Below are 25881 nucleotides of genomic sequence, written 5' to 3' on the forward strand. Positions count from 1 at the left end.
GTTCGGGAAAGCACACAAATCAGCAGAACAAATGTATGAGAAAATGGAAACGCTTATAGCTTTCGAAAATGGCAAATCATAATATAATTTCCCACATATTCACTTACTATATAAAACAATATCCAAAATCCAGCGTACAAGTTGGGATGAATGCTTCGCTCACTCCAACCGGATCTCAAATTTTGGTCAAATGGAACGCACCTCTTGAGCCGATAATTGAACCCCGGCCAGGAGTTGATTTGTACATCTCGCTTGTATGCTTGAAGCCGAAACACTCACTCTCGCTCTGTTGGTAAATCGTAATGAAAACAGCTCCAAAGCGGAAGTGGTCACAAATTGTGAGTTTCGGACCGGTCATCCGATGTGGACCCAAGCCATTGATTAGTAGATCGAACAGGAAATCACGATTACCAATCATGTTAGCGAAGGGTGACCAAGTCCGCACCCAATGCAGTGTCTGGTTGTAACAAACAAACGTTGGTCAGGTGGACGAATGGATGGGAAATCAAACGTGGTGGGAACTTTTCGCCGCAATCAGGGAATCGTTCCAATAAATTTAATTTAAATCCTGAAGCTATCAAACAGTTTGGTGGGGTCTCTGTTGGCGTGTGGGATGAGAGGGGCGTGAATGCGCTCGGATGCTCGAAGCGCAAATAACTAAGGACCGCAAAATTGACGGTTTGGGGGAAGGATTCGGCAAATAGAAGCGAATAGTGTCGGCGGTTGCTGCGCAACATGGTTTATTTATTGGTGGATTAAACGTGGCGAAAAAGCTACCACGAGAGCTGTTATCGAGTTTCGGATGTATTGTGTGTACTGAGCGTTGACTGCGTTCGGCTTTTCATGCATGATATCATGTTCCGACCAGCGTTTGCATGCGGCCAGTTGATAACCTCATGAACGAGCGCCCAATAAATTATATCTCGACATGCCACAGACTGCCTAAATACTTGATTTATAAAACACACTGTTGATCGTGTTAAAAACGCTAGCGTTCCAAATGTGCAACGATTTTGCCATGGATGTATAAATTTAAACATTTTAACAATATATTTAAAATGATAACATAAAAAAACAAACGCATGCACGCGGCGAAATAAAAATAACTCTCATTTTAATGACTGTGTCTTCGGAAAATTGGAGACCGTTTGTTAAAAAAGTCGCCGCCGGACTGCCGCTTTTCCATATTTGGCATATGTGTGTGCCGTGCAGCGTCCCGCTAGTGACTACTCTTTCACATTATTTATTAATGTAATGCTTCACACAAATGGCGAAGATTAAAATCGGAGTCACCGAGGACCACACGGAATACAGCCTCCGCGCGTTTTTTTGGCTTCTGGTTCGGTTTGAAGTAGCCCAAAGTATTATTGCATTGTTCTTCCAGTTCCTCTCGATCAGTTGGGGGTTATTGCAGAGGCGATATTCGTGAAATCAATTTTTCAAACAATTTTCGCGTGATTTATAGAGCTGGTCACGGAAAAACAGGACAAGCGTCGCGAAATTTTCGGCGCGGGAATTGAAATTTATTCCATGACTTTTGGCAATTAATCAGTTAATCGATTTTCTCTCTCTCTCTCTCTGTTTTCCTGTTATTGCACTGCGATTAATATGCCATCCGAGAGTCAACAGGAGTAAATTATGGCCGGAATTGTTGCGAAAGCAATTGAAAAATGGCTAAATAAGTGGCTGAATGTTGCTATAAAATATGTTCATAATATGAGAGAAAATACTCTTATGCGCTTGTGTAAACCTGAAAACTTGGGTAACCGCTGTTTGTTTGATATCGTGCGAAAAAATGTTTTTGAAACAACTTACTCATTTGAATTGAATATCTTAAATACTTACAACAAATAGCTAGGATAGACAGTAAATTTCGAAGTTGCTTTCCGTAATTAGCCCAAAATCAGCGAAATCGTACTCTCAAGGGCTCTTGGAAAAAGCGATTCACACGAACGCGAAAAAAATGCGTGAAAAATCGCGTAATCTCGAGTAAATTGCGTAAAAAACGTAATTTCGAGAGAATCACTTCATCGGCATCGATCATCACAGAATTTCCCTTTCCAATGAGGCGACGATAGACAGATCGCGTAATTTCAAGAAATCGCGTAAAAAATAATCCCTTGTAAATATAAAAGTTATTGGTCGAAAGTCTCTATAATGAAGTAAGAAACTAAACATAACAATAAGAGACCTAAAATCTTTAGTTTTTCGCTTCAATCGATTATTAATCTTTTTATTTGTTTATTTGTTTAGATATAACATTCATCTGATAAAATCGTCTTAATGAACAAAAATTAGTAAAATAGTCGAACAAAAAAAACATTAAAACATAACATTAAACACATCGGGATTCTCAATTCGGTTTCTGAAGCGTAGTGATGATTCTCCAAGGTCATAAAACTGCTCTACGGATGAAAAGGTTCTGATCATTTCCGTGACCGGCTCATGTTGACCATACGATGAACGATGTGCAAGCGGTTGCAGCAAAAACCGTAGGATCGTAGAATTCGGCTGGAAGCGCGAAAGTTCATTTTCTCGAGCAAGTTAGGAGCATCGATTTCACCACAAAGAAGTTTGGCAACGAAGGTGGCTTGTTGAATACGCCTACGACGCTCAAGAGTATTCAAGTTCAGTAAGCGACATCTAGCTGTATATGACGGCAGGTTCCGCGGGTCACGCCAAGGCAGATTCCTAAGCCCTCTACGGATGAACCATTTTCGAATCCGTTCAATCCTGACGATCCACATGTGTTGGTACGGGCTCCATACTACAGATGCGGTTTCAAGAATCGGCCGAACAAGCGAGCAGAAGAGAGATTTCAGGCAGTAGGGATCAGTAAAGTCCCTAGAGATTCTCGAAATAAACCCAAGCTGACGATTGGCCTTGGATATCAATGCAGATCGGTGTGCGTCGAAAGTGAGCTTAGGGTCGAGAGTTACGCCCAAGTCGTTGACCTGACTGACTCTCTCCAAGATAATATCATCGATCGTGTATTCGAATATAGTTGGTTGTCTTTTTCGATGGAAACTCATGATGACACAAACTGGGCAAGCAGGCTCTGTAACCATCGGCAATCCTCGAGGGTTTCGATGGCTAGATAGATTTTCAAGTCGTCTGCATATATCGACACACAGTCACATGCTAGAATAAGCGACACATCGTTATAGAAGATCGCGAACAGCAGTGGTTCAAGATTGCTGCCTTGCGGAACACCCGAAGAAACAGCAAACGGAGATGAAGTGTGAGAAAGGAGCTTGACACGGAGCGTTCTTCCAGACAGGTATGATCTCAGCCAGTTGATGAATTCGTCGGAAGCACCAAGACGGGATAGTTTTCTCAGTAGGATGCGATGGTCAATTCGATCGAAAGCGGCTTTTATGTCGGTGTAGATAGCATCAACTTGAGCGCGTTCCTCTAGACGGTTGATACAAAACGACGAAAACTCGAGAAGATTGGTGCTAACCGAGCGTCCTGGCATAAAGCCATGTTGTACTGGTGAGATATAACGCTTAACATCGAAAAAGACAGCATCGTTCACGATCAACTCAAAAAGGTTGGAGGCGGCAGATAATGTGGTTATGCCACGATAGTGAGCCACGTTACACTTATCACCTTTCTTAAACACGGGAAACATAATTTCGATTTATTGTGCAACGTAAGAACTTCACGGCATTCACTAAGACGCGACGCGAGACAAGACACTTATTGTTCTTACTTTTAAAGAACAATAAGTGTTTGTCAGTTTGGTTTCAGCACTCGTGAGATAAACATCTCTTTAGTGAGCTCTCCAAATCAATTCAACGACTCTTTCTTCCCTATTGTTTGGTATAGTTCATTTGAGTCTCGTAACAAAGAAAACTATTGTGAAAAAGAGTGTCTAGTCGAACGAAATGGCGGATGACCCTGGTGGTGGGGAGCCATCACGGTTATTCGGATCTAGATTTGGCCATTAGCAGATATCGTTGACTATGAAACAAAGAAACGACCTTCGACAGGAACGACGCCGAAACAGAAGAAACGCGGAATTTCCAGAGATTTAATTCAGGAAAAACAGTTTTCCAAGGAAGCGCGTATAGAAGGGAACAATGGACCGCGTTACTTGATTCTGACTCGTACAGATAACGGGGAGACAATGGAAAAGGTGTCGCCATTCTTCATCAAGAAAGCAGTGGATAGCATTTCTCTTAATGTCACAATCAGTCGGATGCGAGACGGAAAATTGTTACTGAAATCGATCGACAGACAACAGGCGCAAAAATTGTTGAAACAAATAATGTTGAGAGGAAAATATGGCATTAAAGTTGAGGAACACCCAACCCTCAATTTGACCAAGGGCGTAATCAATTGTCGGGACTTTATGTTTCTCAAGGACGAAGAAATCTTGGAAGAACTAAAGACTGAACACGTAATTAGCATCAGACGATTCTCGGATCGAATCAAGGACGGAAAAACGATACGATCATCCACGTTCGTATTAACATTCAACCTTGGAAATTTACCTTCATCGATCAACGTCGGTTTCTACAACTGTAAAGTGAAACAGTATGTTCCATCTCCTTTGAGATGTTTTAAATGCCTACACTATGGACACGACAAAGAACGCTGTAGAGGTAATCAGATCTGTGCTAGATGCGCGAACCTCTACCACGAAGGAGAGTGTTCAACACCAGTAGTGTGTGTGAACTGTCGTCAAAATCACCACGCTCTCTCAAAAGAATGTCCCATATTCCAAGACGAACTTGAGATCCAGAAGATAAGAGTAACTGAGAAAATCTCTATCCGTGAAGCCACCCGTAAACGACGACTTCAAGTTCCGCATCCTATCCCACACCGATTGACTAGAAGTTTTGCTGATGTTACCCAACACATGGTCACCGAGAAAGCGAGACGCGAAGGTGCTGCTGCAATTGTTGTGGCTACTACTACAGACGCTGCTGCCCATTCCTCCAACAAAACCGAATTAACAATTAATCCGAACAACAAAGCCGGAGATGCTGATATGGCCGAGAACTCTATCGACTCAGAGAGAGAATTTCCGATAAGAACAACTCCTACAAAACAAAGAAACGAAGGTAAACTAACACCACTAACATCAAAGGACAATACTAATTTAACTGAAGTGAATGAAACAAATATGTTGCAAAATAACAGTCAATCCTCCATTGTGTGGAAAGGACAAGATGAAACACTAACACCACCAGAAAACTTATTTGAAAATTCAATGTCTTATCCCGTAATGGACGAAAACGAATTATCTACAATATCACAAGCAGTCAATACGTCCATATTTGTTGACGAGGTTTATTTAGATGAATTGTAAAGATCCTCTGAGTTTCTTTAATAACACGCTAACCCCTTTTATTATGGATAGAACAATCATACAATGGAATGCAAACGGTTTTTATAATAATTTTGATGAACTCAAATTACTCATAAGTGAATATAACCCGTATGTAATCTCGATTCAAGAAACTCATTTCGATCATAGTCGTAGACCTACTTTAAAAACACATCATCAAACAAACAATCGTATCATCAAACGAAGATGATACGATTGTTGTGGTTGATACGGCTCTTCTTGTCTTCGTCATAAAGTTTCTTAAAATATATGTGTATAAGTGTATTTCCTTCCGATGTGGTGTGGTTTTTTCCTAATTTAAGAGTCTGAGTTTGCTGTGAGACCTGAGTTTAGGTGAATTCGTGCATTATTTAGAGTGAAATTGACAAAACAGAAAAACAGCATCGAGCAAATTGTTCATCGTTTGAACTTTGAATAGTGCTCTTGTATTAGTGTAGATCAAATATTGTCGTGCCTCTTGTAATTGTGTTGGAAGAGTGTTCTTACATTGGCTCTGCTTGTGTGCTTCATGATTGTGTTGGGCTGCTACAGATCGCCCTAGTTTACCTTCCGATTATAAGTGTCAGAGTCCAGCGCTGCTGCATACAACTATACACCTAATAGATTGTGTGCAAGCGTGCGGCCTCTGTATTTCCTTCCGATGTGGTGTGGTTTTTTCCTAATTTAAGAGTCTGAGTTTGCTGTGAGACCTGAGTTTAGGTGAATTCGTGCATTATTTAGAGTGAAATTGACAAAACAGAAAAACAGCATCGAGCAAATTGTTCATCGTTTGAACTTTGAATAGTGCTCTTGTATTAGTGTAGATCAAATATTGTCGTGCCTCTTGTAATTGTGTTGGAAGAGTGTTCTTACATTGGCTCTGCTTGTGTGCTTCATGATTGTGTTGGGCTGCTACAGATCGCCCTAGTTTACCTTCCGATTATAAGTGTCAGAGTCCAGCGCTGCTGCATACAACTATACACCTAATAGATTGTGTGCAAGCGTGCGGCCTCTGACTTGCATGCAATTCGACAAGGAAGTAAGTAACTAATAGTTTGTCCGATATAGTCCAGTCTAGACAATAATGAATATCACAGTGTGAGTCTCTGTACGTCGCTTTGATGTGGAAAAAAAAATAAAAAACACTTGTGTAGTACAAGGTAGGTGCTGTCTGTCCTTTGATCGAATCAATTACAGCGTGTTTCACAATAGCTCGCTCGCAAACTCAGCTGGACTCATTCTTGGTTTTGCATACAGCAATGGGAAAGCATTGAAGCCATCGCAAGGCTATATCTGTTTTTCCATCATACTCCCTCTGTCCTATGTTAACTGACCTGTGATTTATTTATTTATTTTATTTTTTATTTATTTTTTCTTTTGTGATTTTTAACATGGATGACGAAATTATATGTGTGATTTGTGAACGGAAAGAACTTGACTCAAATAAAATTATCACATGTTTGTACTGTTTCTCTAGTGCACATTTGAAATGTAAAAACATAATCGGAAATGCGGTTCGTCGTGCGCGTGAAAAGCCGCATTTTTGTACTCCCGACTGTGCGAAAATATACCAGCGTATTGTCGAGATGTCCAATAACAAAGAAGCATTAATTGCAACGCTCGCGACTGAATTAAAAACAACAATCGAGAACGCAGTGTCCACTGAAATGCAAAATGTCAGATCGGAAGTTAAACTGATAACCACTGCTATAGAGAATTCCCAGGAATTCCTATCGGCCAAATTTGATGCTATTGTAAATGATTTCAATAAATTAAAGGTAGAAAATGACGAGCTAAAGCTGGAGCTTCTCAGTTTGAGGAAATCGCAATCTGCATTAATTGAGACGGTCCATAAACTTGAGTTGTACACGGATAAAACAAATCGGGTAATGAACGAAAAAAATGCTTTGTTTATGGGCATACCTACAACACACAATGAAAACGCAGTTCAACTAATTGATAAATCAATACAGTCTCTTGGCGTAACTTTGAAAACAGGATCCATAATATCAGCCACCAGGCTTCATACAAAAAAGAACAATAATACAGCGTTGATTCCCATCAAAGTGGTTTTCAATGATGTAGCCGATAAAGAAATGGTGCTTGAAAGAAAGAAACAGAAAGGTAAACTATTGTCAACAGAAATTGATTCATCCTTACTGTTGAATGGTAGACCAACTTCTGTTTCCATTCGTGATGAATTAACTCCGCTTTCTTTTGAACTTCTTCGCGAACTTCGTGAATCGCAGGAAGTATTAAACATTAAATATGTTTGGCCTGGCAGATTCGGAACAATTCTTGTAAAGAAAAGAGATGGTGATAGACCTGACGTCGTAAAAAACAGAGAAGATCTCAGTAAACTAATAACGCGATATTTAAACGTGGCCAAGACTCCCTCGCCCAAAAGGAAAAGACTAGACAACAATGTTCCTTAATCTTTTTCAGGTCTATTTACCTCGTTTCTTGTTTCATATAAATTGTTTTATTTTTATCAATGACTAATACAAATATTACTAACTTTTTCCATGACGATATAAACGATTTTAACATTAGTTGGAATAATATAAACGGTGACTATTTGAGAATTCTTCAATGGAATGTTCGTGGAATAAATGACTTGGAAAAATTTGACCAGATAATTTTATTTATTAATCAGTGTGGTGTGTCCATAGATGTCATTGTAATTGGCGAGACATGGCTTAAAGCTGACATTTGCTCAATTTACAATATAAATGGATATAAAGCGATCTTCTCTTGTCGTGACGTATCTGCTGGAGGTTTGGCTGTATTCGTTAAAAATTCAATTCAACTTAAAATCGTTGACAATCAAAATTTAGATGGATTTCATTTCATACATATAGAGCTGTCACTTAATAGTCAGATTTTCGATGTAATAGGTGTTTATCGTCCCCCCTCTTTTGACTTTAACAGATTTTATGATTTTCTGGAGAATACATTAAATCGTTCAAAATCAAGACCATACTTCATTGTAGGTGATGTGAATGTTCCTGTAAATTTGTCTAGAAATAATATTGTAGTACGTTATAGTAATCTGTTACAATCATTAGGTTATATATGTTGCAACACATTCACCACACGTAATGCGAGTAATAATATACTGGATCATGTTATATGTAGAATCATAGATGTGGAAAATACTCGGAATGATACTGTGTTCTCAAATCTTAGCGATCACTCATTGATTGTATCTTCATTAAGACTACACGGACGCAAAGTCAAAACCAGAATAAAAAAGACGATCATAAATTACAACATACTGAACTCTCGCTTCTCGAATTTCTTGGAAACGGTGAATTGTGACCAAGGCGTTGAATTTTGTTTAACAAATATCTCGTCGACATACAATTCGATATTGGCGCAATGTTCCAGAACCATTTCTGTTGAGGTCAACACCAAAGGAAACGCTTGTCCTTGGATGTCGTATGATCTCTGGAAATTATTGAAAATAAAGAGTAAATATCTGAAAAAGGCCAAAAGTCGACCTAATGATTCACATCTACAAGAAATGTTCAACTTTATTTCAAAAAAAGTTCAAGTAGAGAAAAGACAATCTAAAAGAGCATATTTCGAACAAATACTTAACAATACGAATCAATCACGAATGTGGAAAACACTGAATTTAATTTTAGGACGCTCAAAGGAAAAAACCCAAATTGGTCTGACTCATAATGGTGTGGAATGTACAAATGACGAAGAAGTGTGTGAAATTTTTAACGAATACTTTTCAAGTATCGGAACCCAGTTATCAAACGAAATTCCTAAACGTAATGATGGAAACCCATTAATGTACTCCCATCATGTCCCAAACTCCATTTTTTTGTATCCGTCAAATCAAGCGGAGGTGCTTAGGATCATCCAAGATCTGAACAGTAAAAAAGGTTGCGGATCCGATAATATTCCAGCGAATGCTATAAAAACGAACGCAGTTGCCTTTTCCAGAATTTGTTCGGAAATGTTCAATATATTGCTGTCTACAGGAAGATACCCAAACTGTTTGAAGATTGCTAGAATTGTGCCAATTTTCAAATCCGGTGATTGCACGAACCCTAGCAACTATCGACCGATTTCAACACTATCAGTATTCAATAAAATATTTGAGAAACTTCTCATTGTAAGATTACTCAATTTTTTAAATGAAAACAATGTATTTTACAAGCTTCAGTATGGGTTTCGACGTGGCAGCAGCACTATAACTGCCATCACTGAGCTCGTGGATGAGTTGATAGATGGTATCGATCGTAAATTGATAGTTGGTGCTCTTTTTCTGGACCTTAAAAAGGCTTTCGATACAATTGATCATGACATATTATTGAAAAAATTGAATACTTATGGAATCCGAGGACTTGCCAGCGACCTCGTACATAGCTATCTCACCGGTAGACAGCAATATGTTGCATTGAATAATGCCAAAAGTGCCCTGCGTTCAATAAACATTGGTGTACCACAGGGCAGCAATATTGGACCTCTGTTGTTTCTGTTGTACATCAATGATATCGGTAATCTGCCATTGATAGGAACTGCTAGACTGTTTGCTGACGACACAGCATTGTTTTATCCATGCTCTGACTCCAGAACCGTCGTAACAAATATAGAAAATGATCTGACTATTCTTTGTAGGTATTTTCAACAAAATCTGTTGTCACTAAATTTGTCAAAAACTAAATACATGTTCTTCCATTCACCAAGGAAAAAAATCTTCGCTTGTCCCGACCCAAAGTTTGAGAATGTCTCGATTGACAAGGTGAACCATTTTAAATACCTTGGAATACATTTAGATACAGGTTTATCATGGACACAACAAATAAATTCTTTAGAAAGAAAAATCTCCTCACTTTGTGGTATATTGAAAAGAGTATCCTACTTTGTATCACAGAGACCGTTGAAAAATTTTTATTTTGCATGTATTCACTCATTACTGCAATATGGAATAGTGGTTTGGGGACACGCATGTAAAACGAAACTTAAAAAACTACAAGTGTTGCAAAATAGGTGTCTGAAAATAATATACAAACTACCAATCCTCCATCCAACGTTAGACTTATATTCCGACGATTCTCATAAAATACTGCCTCTTCTTGGACTACGCGAATTTCAGACTATCAAACTTATCCACAGCGTTATTAATGACAATGATATTCACCATAACTTGACAATACCTATAGTAAATCATCAACACATCACACGACAAGCACAAAATTTAATGCGAAGTAGAGCAACAACTAATGTTGGTCAGCAACGCATTCTGTTTTATGGACCATCTCGTTTTAATGCCTTGCCATCTGAAATTCGAACTATCACACGTTCTGATAATTTTAAAAAGAAATTAAAACAATATCTCAAATCAATGACCAATGTTTTCGTATTATAGATCGATCAACCACAATAATCCATGTATCGTTGTATGCTTGCCAGTACCCTATTTTGAGAAATTAATGTTCCATGTTTTGTTTTTTTTTTTTTTTTTTCTCTATTTTATGTTTCTCCTCTTATATGGATCCCTTAAAAGAAAAATTTTTTTTTTTTCACTGGGGTCCATACATTTTTGTTCTTCATGTTTTTGTCCACTCACCTCGTTTCTAAATGTTTGTTTATGTCCTTTTTATTTTTTTTTTTTTTTTAATAACTGGAGCCCAACTCTAGGATCCTCAAGTCAGAGTATCTTCGAGATGGGGGTGAGTGGAGGGTAATTAAAAAAAAAAAAAAAAAAAAAATAAAAAAAAAATTTCAATATGTATTATAAACTTGATCAATCCCATTTAAGAGCATCAGGAGGTGTAGCAATCGCGGTTCATGAAACCTTCTTCTCTGAAGAAATTAACGTCGATACAGAACTTCAGGCTGTAGCTGTAGCGATCACTTTTCCAATCCAAATGACTGTTTGTAGCCATTATTTACCACCAAACAAACCAGTTACTGATACCGAACTTAACGATCTCCTGAAACAGCTTCCTGTGCCATATTTGATTACAACCGATTGTAATGCTTATAACGTAATTTGGGGTTCTGGCAATACAAGTTCAAAGGGCAGACTTATCGAATCTATAATTGATCAACACAATTTAAATATTTTAAATGATGGTTCTCCTACGCATTATAGTGTTGCCAATAACTCATATTCAGCTATCGATTTGTCATTCGGTTCTCCTTGTCTCCTCTTCCACTTTTCGTGGCAGGTACATTCAGACCTTTGCTCAAGTGATCACTTCCCTATTATACTGACACCTCTCCAACGTAATCTCAATATTACGAGACGCCCTCGTTGGGTCACGCAAGCAGCTGACTGGGCGAACTATCAACATTTAGTATCCTTAAATGCTGATTATGATCAACCTGGCGATGTGTTGCATAAAATAGAACAGTTTTCCTCTTGTCTCGTAGATGCTGCTAAGCGGTCTATTCCGATGACTTCTAGTGAAATCAAAAAAGTTAAGCCACCATGGTGGTCAAAGGATATAATAAAGTGCATTGAAGCCCGAAAGAAGGCTTTAAAGAAATTCAACAGATGCATGACCACTGAAAACGAAGCTGAATATAAAATCTTGCGGGCAAGGGCCAGGCGAGAAATAAGAATGAATCATGGTCTAAATTCGTACCAAGTATAAATCTAAACACACATGTTCGAGAAGTGTGGGCAAAAATACAAAAAGTGAGTGGAAAAGGGAAACCTCGAACAATTACGACATTGAAAGTTGATAATAATCTCCTAACAAATCAAAGTGAGATTGCTGAAACACTTGCAAACACATTTTCATCTACATCTAGCTCAGAAAACTATTCCCCCGAATTTTTGGAACACAAAATTCAATGTGAACAACATAATACTATAATATATGAAATTGGAGGTGTCAATGAACTCAATTCGCCGTTTACTTTCGCTGAGCTTGAACGGGCATTATATAGCTGCAAGGGAGGATCCACTGGACCTGATAACATCCATTATGACATGATTAAAAATTTGCCTTTGGAAGGTCTGTACCACCTACTAAAATTGTACAATGAGATTTGGGAACAACGAGTTTTCCCAGATCAGTGGAAAGAATCAATCGTTATAGCTATTCTGAAACCGTTGAAAAGTTCTTTGAATCCTCTTAACTATCGTCCGATATCGTTAACGTGCTGCCTCTGCAAACTTATGGAAAAAATGGTCAACAAAAGATTGATGTGGTATCTAGAATCTAATGAGATACTAGATTCGGTACAATCCGGATTTCGTAAATATCGAAATACGATAGATAATTTGATCACTGTAGAATCAGCTATTCAAGAGGCTTCTGTCAACAAGGAACACTTAGTGTGCATCTTTTTCGATATTGAAAAAGCGTACGATACTTCGTGGAAATACTTGATTATTCAACTATTATCTGACTATGGCGTCAGAGGAAATATGCTTAAATTCGTAGATAATTTCCTCCGTGATCGACAATTCCGAGTAAACGTCGGGAACAGTTTCTCATCGCTACATAATCAACAAAATGGAGTCCCCCAGGGAGCAGTGCTAAGTGTAACGTTATTTTTGGTTGCAATGAATTCCATAAAGAGATACTTCACCCCTTCTATAAGAAAACTTATCTTTGCTGACGATTTAGTAGCTTTCCTCCGCAAGAAATCTTTAAGAGAAATTCAACAAAATTGGCAGTCATTGTTGAATAGCCTCCAACAATGGAGCAATCATACTGGATTCAGATTTTCAATCCTAAAAACAAAAGTCATGCATTTTTGCAAACAAACGTCATGCTCGTCCCATCCATCGCTCTTCTTAACTGGGCAAACACTGAATGTTGTGGATTCTCACAAATTTTTGGGAAAACTCAGTTGGAATAACCATATTAAACAATTGAAAGCTCGTTCAATGGCAGCAGTCAAAGTCATACGTACTATGTCAAACACAAACTGGGGATCAGAACGAAAAATACTTCTTACATTACACAAAACTCTAGTCCTGTCGAGATTGGATTACGGATCAATGCTATGTTCTACAGCTCGAAAGAACATTCTTAAGCAACTCGACCCTGTTCATAATTCCGGAATAAGATTAACCATAGGAGCATTCAGAACAAGCCCGATTTCCAGCATTCTTGCTGATTCTGGAATGATTCCATTGACGTTGCGAAGAGACGTACAGACTGTTACATATGGAATAAGAATCCAATCACAAGCGAACCACCCTCTGTTTCCTTACATGAGTAATTCGGACATTCGGACCTTACATGAGTAATTCGGTTTTGAACAATCTAGTACTTCAGATGATCAATATCGTATGCTTTTTAGAGAAATAGAAAACAAGTTCTGTGATTTTTTATTTGTGTATACTGATGGGTCTCAGTCTGGCGACTTCACCGGATTCGCAGTATTTAGTTCGTCGTATCAGTACCAAGAACATCTCGCACCAGGATCAACGATTTTCTGCGCAGAATTAAAAGCAATGCATCATGCGATTAAATATGTATTTCAAGCACATTTTATCTCCAAAGCCCTAATTGCATCCGATTCCCTGAGTTCTCTGAAAGCTATTGAGAATATTTTCAGTGATAATCCAATTATCCAAAATATCCAAGACGATTTAAAAACCGCAAATGGCTATGGCAAAGTAATCAACTTTTTATGGATTCCAAGTCATTCTCGAATACATGGAAATGAAACGGTAGATGAACTGGCCAAACAATCTTATGTGTTGCATATTAATGATCCAGCTCTAGACATATCTAGCGGTAAAGCTCAAATAAAGGCAAAAATAAAAGAGTGTTGGTTGAAAACCTGGAATGATATCACCGAGAACAAATTACGAACTATAAAAACTGTGCCTTATGAATGGCTCACGTCATATCGGCAATCACGAAAAGAGGCAGTGATTTTAACGAGAATGAGAATTGGCCACACACACATGACGCCCACTATGTACAAAATGTAATTCATATCTTTCAATCGAACACATTCTAGATGATTGCGTTTTATATGCAAAAGCGAGACAAAAGTTCGGTATCAGTACTTCAAACTTAGGAGATGATCTCACTGGTGTTGAAAATTTGTTAAAGTTCATTAAAGAAGCAAAATTAAATAACAAAATTTAGACATTAAATTAAATCAGATTAAAGTTATTTATAAGTAGGATGATTTGTTAGGATTATAATATGTGATAGCTTGTATATGTAAGAATTGTGTAGTTGGGTACAAAAAGCCATATTTGTGCTATGTGCCATTTACTTGAACAAAAAAAAAAAAAAAAAAAAAAAAAATAAGTGTTTGTCTTGTCTCGCATCGCGTCTTAGTGAATGTCGATTATTAATATGTTAGAGAACATACATACGACATTACAGAGTCTAATTCTCAATGTTTCCTTAAAAAAAAAGACGGGTGGGTAAAGTCGGGGACATAACCGGAGAGACGTAGGACTATACCAAGGGTGTCCATTGTTCGAATATCATGGAGCACAGATTCCAGAATTACCAACTTTTCATGCACAAAATTAAATAAAAAATAGAATAAAATCTCAGCACACGACAAATTGTGATTGTTTCGTATTTGCATCTAAACACTCAAACGCGGTGCAAATGATGTAGGGGTTATTGTTCAGCCGGCAACGAACCCACACTTGATGGCAAGCATATCGTAATAGGAATTTACCGTCTGGTATCGTGATATAATTTGGTTTTGCATTCCTCATGAATAACTGTGTTCTACTAGTCAAGTATTTCATTTGATACCCATATTGATGGGGCTTTGAGAAAATATTTAATCCACCATTTTGTAGCGGCGGCCATCTTGGATTTCCAAGATCATGAAATACGCAGTTTTAAAATGAGTGCAGAGATAAAGGTGTGTTCCAAATTTCAAACCAATCGGTCACCAGGAAGGGAGTCAAATTTCAATTAATGGTACACTACAGACAAACATATCACAGCTAAATAAAACCGTTGAAAAACTCCATCATTCAATCAAATCGAGCGCGATTAGCCTCTCCTTCACTCGGCGCGACGTTTTAACACACTTCGATAGGCTCTCCTGCTCCACATCGCATAGAAACTCCTGTCATTTCCTCTTGCAGTATCGCACCGCATACATCCCCTGCAAATGCTGCGATATCTCTTATGCTCAAAATCAACCTCAAGATATCGTCTTTCCTGTGTCCGATGATAGAATGTGGCCAAGCATGATGATGATGTTGGATTAAAGAGGCTTCAAACTTTTCAGTTCATTTGCCTCTAAAAAAGGCCAAGCACCACCATCGCTCACTTTATATAGCCATTTAGTTAACGTTGTAGCGACCGCCTATATTTATTCATAATCTCTTTTTCGTCCCCCACCTTCACCTTGTCCATACGTTTCGCCCGTACCCGTGGTTGCTTGTAATGAATAGCTGTTCGCAGGAGCGCAGACAAAATGTATGGGAAAGTAGGGAATTCTTTCTTCCAATTTTTCATCAATTTGAACTTTATATGAGCTGAGAACCCGTAATGTGTAGCATATAAACAATTGCTGAGGATACTTCCTATCAATCTATGTTTTTGGAACCAAAATCCATTCATTAATTGACGAGGTATTAGACGAGGTATTGAAATATGTAAATGGGCCCCTATATTGAACGGTTAGACGTAGTCCTACGTCAAAAACCAAATCAGCGTTTGGTATTTCTTTGTGCCGAAATAGATTTTTGAACATTCCGAGTAAACGAGATCCATACCAGACACTTTTTTTTTCTTTCTTTATTAAAGAAATTTTCAGCCAAAGGCTGGTTCATCTCTAATACCAGACACTGAAGTAGCCAACACAGGGATCAGGTCTCTCCGGAGAGTTTTATCGGTGATTGCTTTGTATCGCTCGTTTGCTAGAGACAGACAGAACAGCTGATTGTAATAGGATAGAATAGAGAACAGAACAGAGACTGAAATATACTGAGGGTTATTCTGAAAGTCAAGTCGGTATAAGCGACATTTTTCCCTTCGGAGTTATATGACAATTATCAGCCAATTCTAAGAGTCGGGTTACTCGGAAGTACAATGAGAAATGAAAAGAGTTCATTGCACCTGGCATTTTTTTAATTACGCCGATTCTCAGAATACAAAAACGGGCGCAAATTGACTGACACGTCATGAAGCGACTCTCGGAATAGACCCCACTGTCGGCGAAAGCGGATCCGTGAAATATATTAGGCTGTCAAAAAAGTCCTGCGGTATTTTTTTTTAATTTTCATTTGTTCATAAAATTAGTTACAATCATCTGTTTTAAGTCAAATATGCGCCGTTTTGTTCGATGACTTGTTCCCAACGAGATGCCAACTTCATAATACCCCTGTTATAGAAGCTCGCTTCCTTATTGGCAAAAAACTCGGATAGCCAATTTTCACAGGCCTCTTTTGTGGCTAACTTCTGACTACCTAGCTCGTTCGCCATGGACAAAAACAGGTGGTAGTTACTTGGTGCAAGGTCCGGACTATACGGCGGATGCAAAAGAACCACCCATCCGAGCTCCCGGAGCTTCTGGCGCGTCACCAAAGAAGTGGGTGGCCTGGCGTTGTCCTGATGGAAGACAATGCGGCCTCTGTTTATCAAAGATGGCCTCTTCTTCATTAGTGCTACCTTCAAGCGGTCCAGTTGTTGTCAGTACAGGTCCGAATTGAGCGTTTGGCCATAGGGAAGCAGCTCGTAATAGATTATTCCTTGACAATCCCACCAAACATACAGCAGAACCTTACTGGCCGGTAATGAGGGCTTGGCCACCGTCTGAGCCGCTTCAGCGGGCTTCGACCACGACCGTTTGCGCTTCACGTTGTCGTAAGTGACCCACTTTTCATCGCCAGTCACCATCCGCTTCAGAAACGGGTCGATTTTGTTGCGATTCACATGCGTCGATACGGTCAAAGATGTTTTTTTGCGTCAACGTGTGTGGCACCCATACATCGAGCTTCTTTGTGAATTCAAGCTTCTTCAAATGGTTAATAACGGCTTGTTGACTTATCCCCAGCTCTTGGCCGATGCTACGGCTGCTACTATGCCGGTCTTTCTCGGCTAATTCAGCGATTTTGTCGCAATTTTCGACGACAGGCCTTCCGGAGCGTGGCGCATCTTCGACGACCTCTACACCAGAACGAAAACGTTGAAACCATCGTTGTGCGGTGGAAATGGAAACTGTATCGGGTCCATAAACTGCACAAATTTTATTGGCAGCTTGAGATGCATTTTTGCCTTTGTCATAGTAGTACTGTAAAATATGTCGGATTTTCTCTTTATTTTGCTCCATATTTGCGACACTATAACTCACGAACGACTTAACCAAACAAAACACTGTCAAGGACTATATTACAGCGCGCAAAAATACCTTTCCAACCAATAGTATGACTCGATACATTGAATACAACTAGAACTACGCGCTTACAACGACACCTCGCGGAAATACCGCAGGAATTAAATTTTTCAAAGATTGATTCAGTACAGATCGATTTTTTGGTACCGATTTCATCAGTGAATCCCTACGTCGTTTAGAAAATCGATTCGTCAAGATCTTTTTATAAACATCAATCCTAGTTGCAACGTACTTCGTCAGTCGCCATTTGAACGAGATTTTCGTCAATATATTTTAGATTTTCGTTAATGTCTCGTGATATTGATGAAATAGTGCAACGCTGGTTTCGAATGATGAAAAGTTTGAACGATATGTAGCCTACGGTCTTTCACACGCTATTCACGCATGTTCTTTTTTATCCGACAGGTTCGGTGCGGCTTACAGTTCAGTGGAATCTCGGCTTTAATCATAACACATGCTGTTGGCTGCTCACTAGCTGGAACGAGACTAGAATGAAAACGCGAAATGAATACTAATATATACCCCGGTGCCCGGTGGGAAGGCGGAGCGTATGTAAATATTTCACCTAATATTTCTGCTTTGATTTTGCGCGTCAGTGCAAGCTCCGCGCTGAGCTTGCTTTGTGCATAATCTGAAAATGCATTCTGAAGCATAATACTCTTTTCAACAAATAGTTCTATCTTTATCAGTTATGAAACATTCCCGTCGAAGTGTGAAGTCGACTAGAAAGTACTTTCAGGACATTTCATTGCAAAAAATATATCTAATTTTTAAATGTTGTCAAAAATGACATAAAATTTTCACCCACGTAAGTAAAATTTATACATTTAGGAACACCCGCTTTAAGGTATTGTAGCGTCTCAAATGGCCCGAATTGTAACATTTTTTTATTAGATTTTTGATTTATAGTAAACAGATCATTATCGTCATTATTTATAATTTAACGTGATGTTGAGTTGAGTATGGAAGAAGAAAGAAGGAAAATCATTGTGAAATCATTCGTGAAATGGCGAAATGGCTACACGAATACTTTGACGATGACCCACAAAGTGCTAACCACGCGTCGAATTGTAACCGTTTATCGAGAACTGCGTTCGGCAATTATCCGGCAGATCAGGATAATAAACCAACACGATTTGGAAAAAAAACTGATGAAACTGAAAAGTCAGGAAAGCTATTATAAATAATTCAATTTATATATCTTGAATCATGAATGAAAAAGGCACATTTGATTCTGTGCCATTTGTGAGATGACACCCGAAAATATTTAAATTACGTTCATTTGCAAATATGCATCTAATTCGCTCTTCATTTTTCTATCAATATTGAAAACCACTTCTCAGTAACATAAGCGCACCACAAAAAACACGCCCACGGGATCGAAAATCGAAGGTTACAATAAAAAGTGCACTCGGGCGCTTATAAACCCATCCATCAATTCGATTCCGGCAAACTTACACCTCACTATCGAACGAGAGAGAGAAACCACAGACCGCCACCCACCTCGAACGTTGTTAGGGTTTGGATATGCTCCAAACGGAATGTAGATTCACTAGTTTTCATTTTTATTTGCTCCAAATAGCAGCATCTCTCAGAAGAAGGAAGCGATTTTTTCCACTTCCAAGCGCAACGGCAACATCTGTTTCCTTTCTCGATTTCGCATTTTCACACCGCACGACGCCAACGATGGCCATCCCACCCCCTTAATACGGCTGCAGCCTCCCACACACCCACACTCTCTGACACCTTGATGAAAAAAGAAAAGCGGAATAAAACACTAAGTGGCATTCTTTTCGAACAGTTTTATTCGCTTTCTTTTTGTTGTGAGTACCAATCCAGGATGCATCCGCTGCTTGCTGATATGAATCCCAACCGTTTTTGGCACTGGCTGGGAAGTGTACTTTTTTTCGGCAGACCCTCTGTCGGACTCGTAAAGGGATGAAGTGAGGAATTCTTCCGCACCATCAACTAGAAGAAGAAAAAAATATCGGAAACTTTCAGCCCTGCCGTTTGACCTTTTTATCCTGCAGTTATTTCTCAGCTGAAGGTACAAAAAGAATCGCCGTCGACTGTTCAGAGAGTATGTAAATTTTATAATAATATAAAATGGAAATCAATTCGTGTGCTGTTTTATTCTCGCGTTGTTGAATGTTGGTGGCGAGAAGAAGAAGAAGGAGATGGAGGGTTGACGTGAGGCTTCCGGTGTCGTCTTTGTGGCAATAGATGCTGCATCGGGCTCACCTTGCGCCAGCTAATGGAGCGCTTTTTACCCCTTTCATCTGGAGCTGAAATTTGTCGGAATTGGTGAGCGCAGGTGTTGCTGATGGTCTCCAAGCAGAGCGCTATTTTGGGAAACGGGGACTGTATGTGCCTCTATCTCGAATTGTACCTTCGCTGTCGAGAGTTGAGTTATATAATAAACTATGAAACGGTTTGATGGTATTTCTATTTTCTTTATACGTCTTTTGGGTGTATGAAATGTACAGAATTAAGTCTACATTGAAACTGAATTTAGAGAAGAAACCATAATCTAGTATAATTGACGAGTAGAAACAAATTGGTAAAGAAAACATGCTGTTGTATGCATAAAGTTAGAAAGATGAGAAAAACTTTTCTATTTTTTCCAGTATTTTTCTAGAGTAGACAGGGTTAACGCTAGGGTTGTTCAAGATTGCTTTCAGATTATTTCTCACCTCTCGCTGGACTTTTTAAAGTCGTCATTGCAAACTAGGCATGTGCCTGAAGTGTGGGAAAAATCTTTAGCTGTTCCAATTCAAAAGATTGCTGGAACGATCAAAGACGAAGAGTTTCGTCCAGTCAACATGTTGCACACCTTAGAGAAAATACAGGAACTTTGTATATACATTACTACAGTATTCGAGAATTGATCTGACATATTGCAATTGGAACCAAATTTGGCATATGGAGGTTTTAGGGAGCAATCAATATTTTTATGGTGGTTTGACACTCCATTCTCCTCTCTAAAGAGGAAGAGGGAAGGGTACTGAACGACTCGAGAAAAACTCGAACAAATTGAATTAAACTTAGCATATAGAGGTTTTAGGGATCGATAAACGTTTCTATGGTGGTCCGACATTCCTCCCTCCTCTCTATGGGGAGGCTACTATACAAATGAAACACAAGTTTCTGCATAACTCGAAAACTAATCAATCAAATGGAGCCAAATTTGGCATGTGAAAGTTTTTGAATATGAGAAATGTTTCTATGATGGTATGACACACCTGCCTCCTCTGAAATGGAGAGGAGGTCCCGTAAAAATAATACACATATTTCAACCAAACATGACAATTGAATTTTTTTTAATGTGATAAAAAGGAACACCTATATCTTCTTCTACTATATAAACAAAAATAAATCACCGAATATGTTGATAAGAGCAAAACTCGAGAAAAGGAATTGTCTGATTTAGGGCTGTCTTTATTCTATCATATTTTCTGTATCAAACATTTATTCCATATAACGGAGAAGCATCGCATATGTCAGATCAATTATCGAATACTGTAGTGTTGTATGGTTCCCCTATATAACTTTACACGAAGACTTTTTTTTTTCTATATTATAGTGACTTTCAACACATTTCGGCTGGTTCGTCACTTTTACTTCCATTTTTGGAAGAATGTCGGGAGTGAGAATTGAACTCGTGATCTCTGCGTGAAAGGTATGGATGTTACCACTACGCCAGATCGCCTCCACTTTACACGAAGACAGAATTGAATCTGTACAAAAACAATTTTTATTATTTGCAATTTGTAACTAGGCTGTGCTCCCGTGGCCGAGTGGTTAGCGTCATAACTAACATGCCGGGTGTTCGGGTTCGATTCCCGTTCTGGTCGGGGGAATTTTTCGTCAAAGAAATTTCCTCCGACTTGCACTGTGATCACGCGTATTCTAGAGCTTGCCACTCAGAATGCATTCAAGGCGTGTTATTTGGCATAGAAATCTCAACTAAGTACTAATAAAAATGACGCAAGTAATACTACGTTGAGACGGTGAAGTTCCTCTAGGAACGTTAGTGCCATTGAAGAAGAAGAAGAAGAAGAAGAAACTAGGCTGGTCTTCATATCATCTCCCTCCATATGAAGCACGCTGTATGCTAATCAATATTAAAAGCCCAAAAGAACGTCGGAACTCTGTCATGATTCTAATTATTATTGATATCATATCATAACGAGTGGACTCAGAAGAAATATTAGGAAACTTAAATTTTTACGCACCGATTAGGAACCTGAGAAATCCTAACATTTTCTACATAAATTACCGAAGAACGAATTATGCCAAATATAGTCCTATTCATCGTATGATGAGCCTCTGTAACGAACACAGTGAAATAATTTATGTAACCATATGAAGGTCAGTGCTTAAAGACTATCCAAATAGAATAGGGATATAGTTAAATTTCACTGTAATATTTGGGCAGCATATTTAGTCTACGCTGGTTTGATGAAATAAATAAATAAATATATAAAAAATTCGATTATGTTAAAAAATTGTTAAAATCCTCTTCTTAATTAAACGGATAAATTATCCAGCCAGCTCTCTTTAGTTTGTTTTAGTTTTAAGTAAGTAGTTTTAAGTAGTATTAAGAATGTATCGGTCTACAATTTTGATTGACGACAATAAATAACCAGCTGTTGGAATACTTAGATTGTAACTCTTTGCTAATACCAGACCAATCGGTATACCAGGAAGGTCATTCCTGTGAAACCGCTTTGAATTTGCTATTAGAAAAATGGAATGAAAAAATATAAGATAAAAAAAAGATTGTTTTCTTGGATCTCAAACGCGCTTCCGAAACAATTTCTAGGCCCTTGTTGAAAACGATTAAGCGCTTTGGAATTACAAGTACTGCATATAAATAGTTTGAAAGCTATTTGTGTGACAGACCTCAACGTACTGCTTTTAACGATTTCATTTCCAATCTTGTAGGAAACAATCTTGGAGTACCTCAGGGCAGTGTATTAGGGCACCTTTTATATTTAATGTATATCAATGACATGCGAAGAGTATTACGATTTTGTGATATTAACCTTTTTGCAGATGACACTGTGTTATTCATTTCTGTTAAAGATATATATATATTAGACCGTTTTGCACTTGAACGCAGATTTGCGTTTTCTAAGTAGATGGTTGAAGTATAAGCAATTGGAATTGAACATAAGTTCAATGAATGAAATCGTCCAAAAAATGCAGATTTTAAAAACATGTATTTTTGATTCGAATGAAAGCTTGTATTCCGTTTGGGTTGGAGGAAAAATGAGTTTTCCACAGCAATTGAGAATTTTTTGACTCAAGCGTAACTTTTGAAAAGGGCGTATCGTAGGAAAAATCTTTGATAATTTATATCTAAAAGCTATAAGTCGTACCGAAATAGTGTCTTAGAAAGAGTTATAGCGTATTGATGTCTAAACATGGAAAAAATATACACTGAGAAAAAAACTTAGTACTCTTTTTTTATTTACAAAAAAAAACTTTAATTTGCAATATTCAAAATGCATATTTTTTCATATAAAATAGAAGTCATGTAGAAAATTGAAAAAATGGGTCCAAGATGGTAAAACTATTTTTGACGAACTTTGTGGAACATCTAATTTTTATGAATTTCCGAAATTTCGAATTTTTGTATGTTAACAATCATAAATTAAGATTTTTGATGTGATTCAATACAAAAAAGCTTATTATAAATCTCCTCCTAAATGTAGCCATTCTCGAGATATTTAAAAAAATATTTTTAATTTATTGTCTTTTTTATAGTAGATATTCCCTTATATATGTTTGTCGTGTTATACCGTCATGTTCATTAAGTTTTATGAATTTGCTTATAATTTCCAACAACTTTTCCAAATACATCATTATGGTAAAAATATATGTTTAGGAGTTACGTTGAAAAACATTTGAAGACATGTGGGTTAACACAAAACGTAGCGATATTAAAAATACTTTTTTTTATCTTAATACAAACTTTTAACATATTATTCGTGTTACACAATCAAAACATGAACAATAGAATTGAAATCCCAACAACAAATACACCTTGTTGATTCCACCGAACGGTATGGGTACATATAATTACCTTGTTCACGTTATGTTCACGTTGAACTAACTAATGTGCGATTCACATAGCACGTTACGGAGAAGAACGTCTACGTTCCGTCAACGTCTCCACCAATTCACACATGCAGTCAATGCTTCCACCAGCACCGTCACGTCAAATGCCAAACGAATGATTTATTTAATTTTATTCATGGTGTCGCCACCTACAACAATTTTAAATTGCAATGCCCTCTTTCAAATCAGCATGCCTAGAATCAGTTCTAAATTTTGAAACATTCAATGAGAATCATTGAATTCAATTATTTAAATGCTTAAACCCCGTAGTCCGACCCTTATGCAACAATAATAATAAATAGAATAATTCTTTCAACTAGTCGCGAATGATTTTCACTCCGAAATTTGGAGCTAAGAGATATGTTGGCATAAAAAGTACAGTAAGTTACTTATAAAGCGATATGGTGAGGCACCACTCAGTGTCGCATTGGAGTCGGTTTTGACCAGTAATTGGACATTTGCGACTGGTGGCGACTTTCAATGTAGGGTCATAATTTGGGCCCCAAACTCAATGTTCACAAAAATGTCCAACTAGAGGTAAAAATGTCTAATTAAACGTGTTGCATCACAGATCTGTTCAATTAGCTTAATGTCGATGTAGATGTAAATTACTGTACAACCAAATCAAAACAAAAGCCGAGACACAAAGCTCAGACAAAAACCAAACGAGCCGTCCGTCTCCGTCAATTATTCTTTTCTACAAACCCTGCCGGTCGTTTTCGTTGAACGTATGCTGACGGGTCGTTACGTTGCTGGTGTATGTGAATGTTTTCATGAGAATTGCATTGTAGAATCATTGACGTATCGTGACGTGACGGGACGTGAACGTGACGTGTATGTTGTATGTGAATCGCACTTAACTCATCATGGTGGACATAGTAGTGTGTTTTGTGCTGTGATAGTTAATTAGATAATTACGTGTGAAATATTGCCGTGTGCCGCAAAAGAAGATTCCGTTTGCGTGCCCTTTTTGTGTTTTCAACAGGATAAGTAGGAGAACGGTTGTAACAACAGCCGGATCTCGTTCAATTTTACATTTTTGTTGCCTACCCCGGCGCGCTATTTGTTTTGTATAGCAGCCGTGGTTTGTTTTCATTTTCTCTCCTCTGTATGGTTGTTGGTTGTGTAGCGTCCCGTAGCGTAGCGTTTAATCTGTATTGGTAATGATGACAATGGAATGTTCTGCCTATAAATTGGGGATTGTGATAAGTGATCTGCCTGTTTGCTGCAGCGGAAAGTGAACCGGTGTATTTCATTACAAATGTACACCTCTCACTAAAGCGCTGGCAAAGCTTATCACAGAAAATGTTAATGTTTTATTCAAGTGCAATGAATGTCTAGCAGACCAGAGTTGTGGTGAGCAGAGTGATCTGATCTCGGATGTGCGGAAGATAGAGAAAGAAGTGATGAAACTATCTTCACTTTCTGACTCGCTTACAGACATGCGAGATCACGTCACTGCTCAGTTAGACAGCGCGTTAAAGTGCGGTATGGAAGAATTGAGACAACATGTGAATGAGTCTCTTGGAAAATTAATTTGTGAGAAATTTGAATCAATGACTAGTTCTGTTTTATCAATCAATACGCAACAGAATTTAGCTGCAATGAATGATTCTAACGAACCTAGTATTATTTCTACAGGTTCGCAACAGATGAATCAAAAACGAAAGAAACGTAAAGTTCAAAATAGTGATAACGATGATGTCTTTCAAGATAAAATAAGTTTTGCGGATATTGTTAAAAGTTCTAATATTGCTGAGAAAAGTAATGCAACGGGTACTATTAATAAGCAAGGTAATCGTAAGGCTCCTCCGGTCATTGTGATAAAACCTAAGGAGTCCAAGCAAGCTTGCGAAGAAACTCGTACGCATTTGAAAAATAAATTAGATCCAAGAACACACAAAATAAGCAATTTCAGAAATGGTAGAGATGGCTCCATCATTGTTGAGTGTGCAACTGGAGCAAATTTAAACGATGTGAAGAATGACATTGAAACTAATCTGGGTGAGAAATATAGTGCTGTTGTTCCCATATCGGTGCCAAGATTGAAAATTGTGGGCATGAGCGACCAGTATTCCTCCGATATCTTCGTTGACTAA

General features: G+C 38.2%; 1 protein-coding gene across 1 annotated transcript; it reads left to right on the top strand.

Annotated features, from left to right (window-relative positions):
• Window positions 1–4132: 4132 nt before the first annotated feature.
• On the top strand, window positions 4133–25881 carry LOC129766074 (uncharacterized). The gene is made up of 2 exons (XM_055766527.1): window positions 4133–5072; window positions 25424–25881. The coding sequence occupies exons 1-2, from the start codon at window positions 4133–4135 to the stop codon at window positions 25879–25881; spliced, it is 1398 nt and encodes a 465-aa protein (XP_055622502.1).

Source organism: Toxorhynchites rutilus, chromosome 2, assembly GCF_029784135.1.
Source record: "Toxorhynchites rutilus septentrionalis strain SRP chromosome 2, ASM2978413v1, whole genome shotgun sequence".
Lineage (NCBI taxonomy): Eukaryota > Metazoa > Arthropoda > Insecta > Diptera > Culicidae > Toxorhynchites > Toxorhynchites rutilus.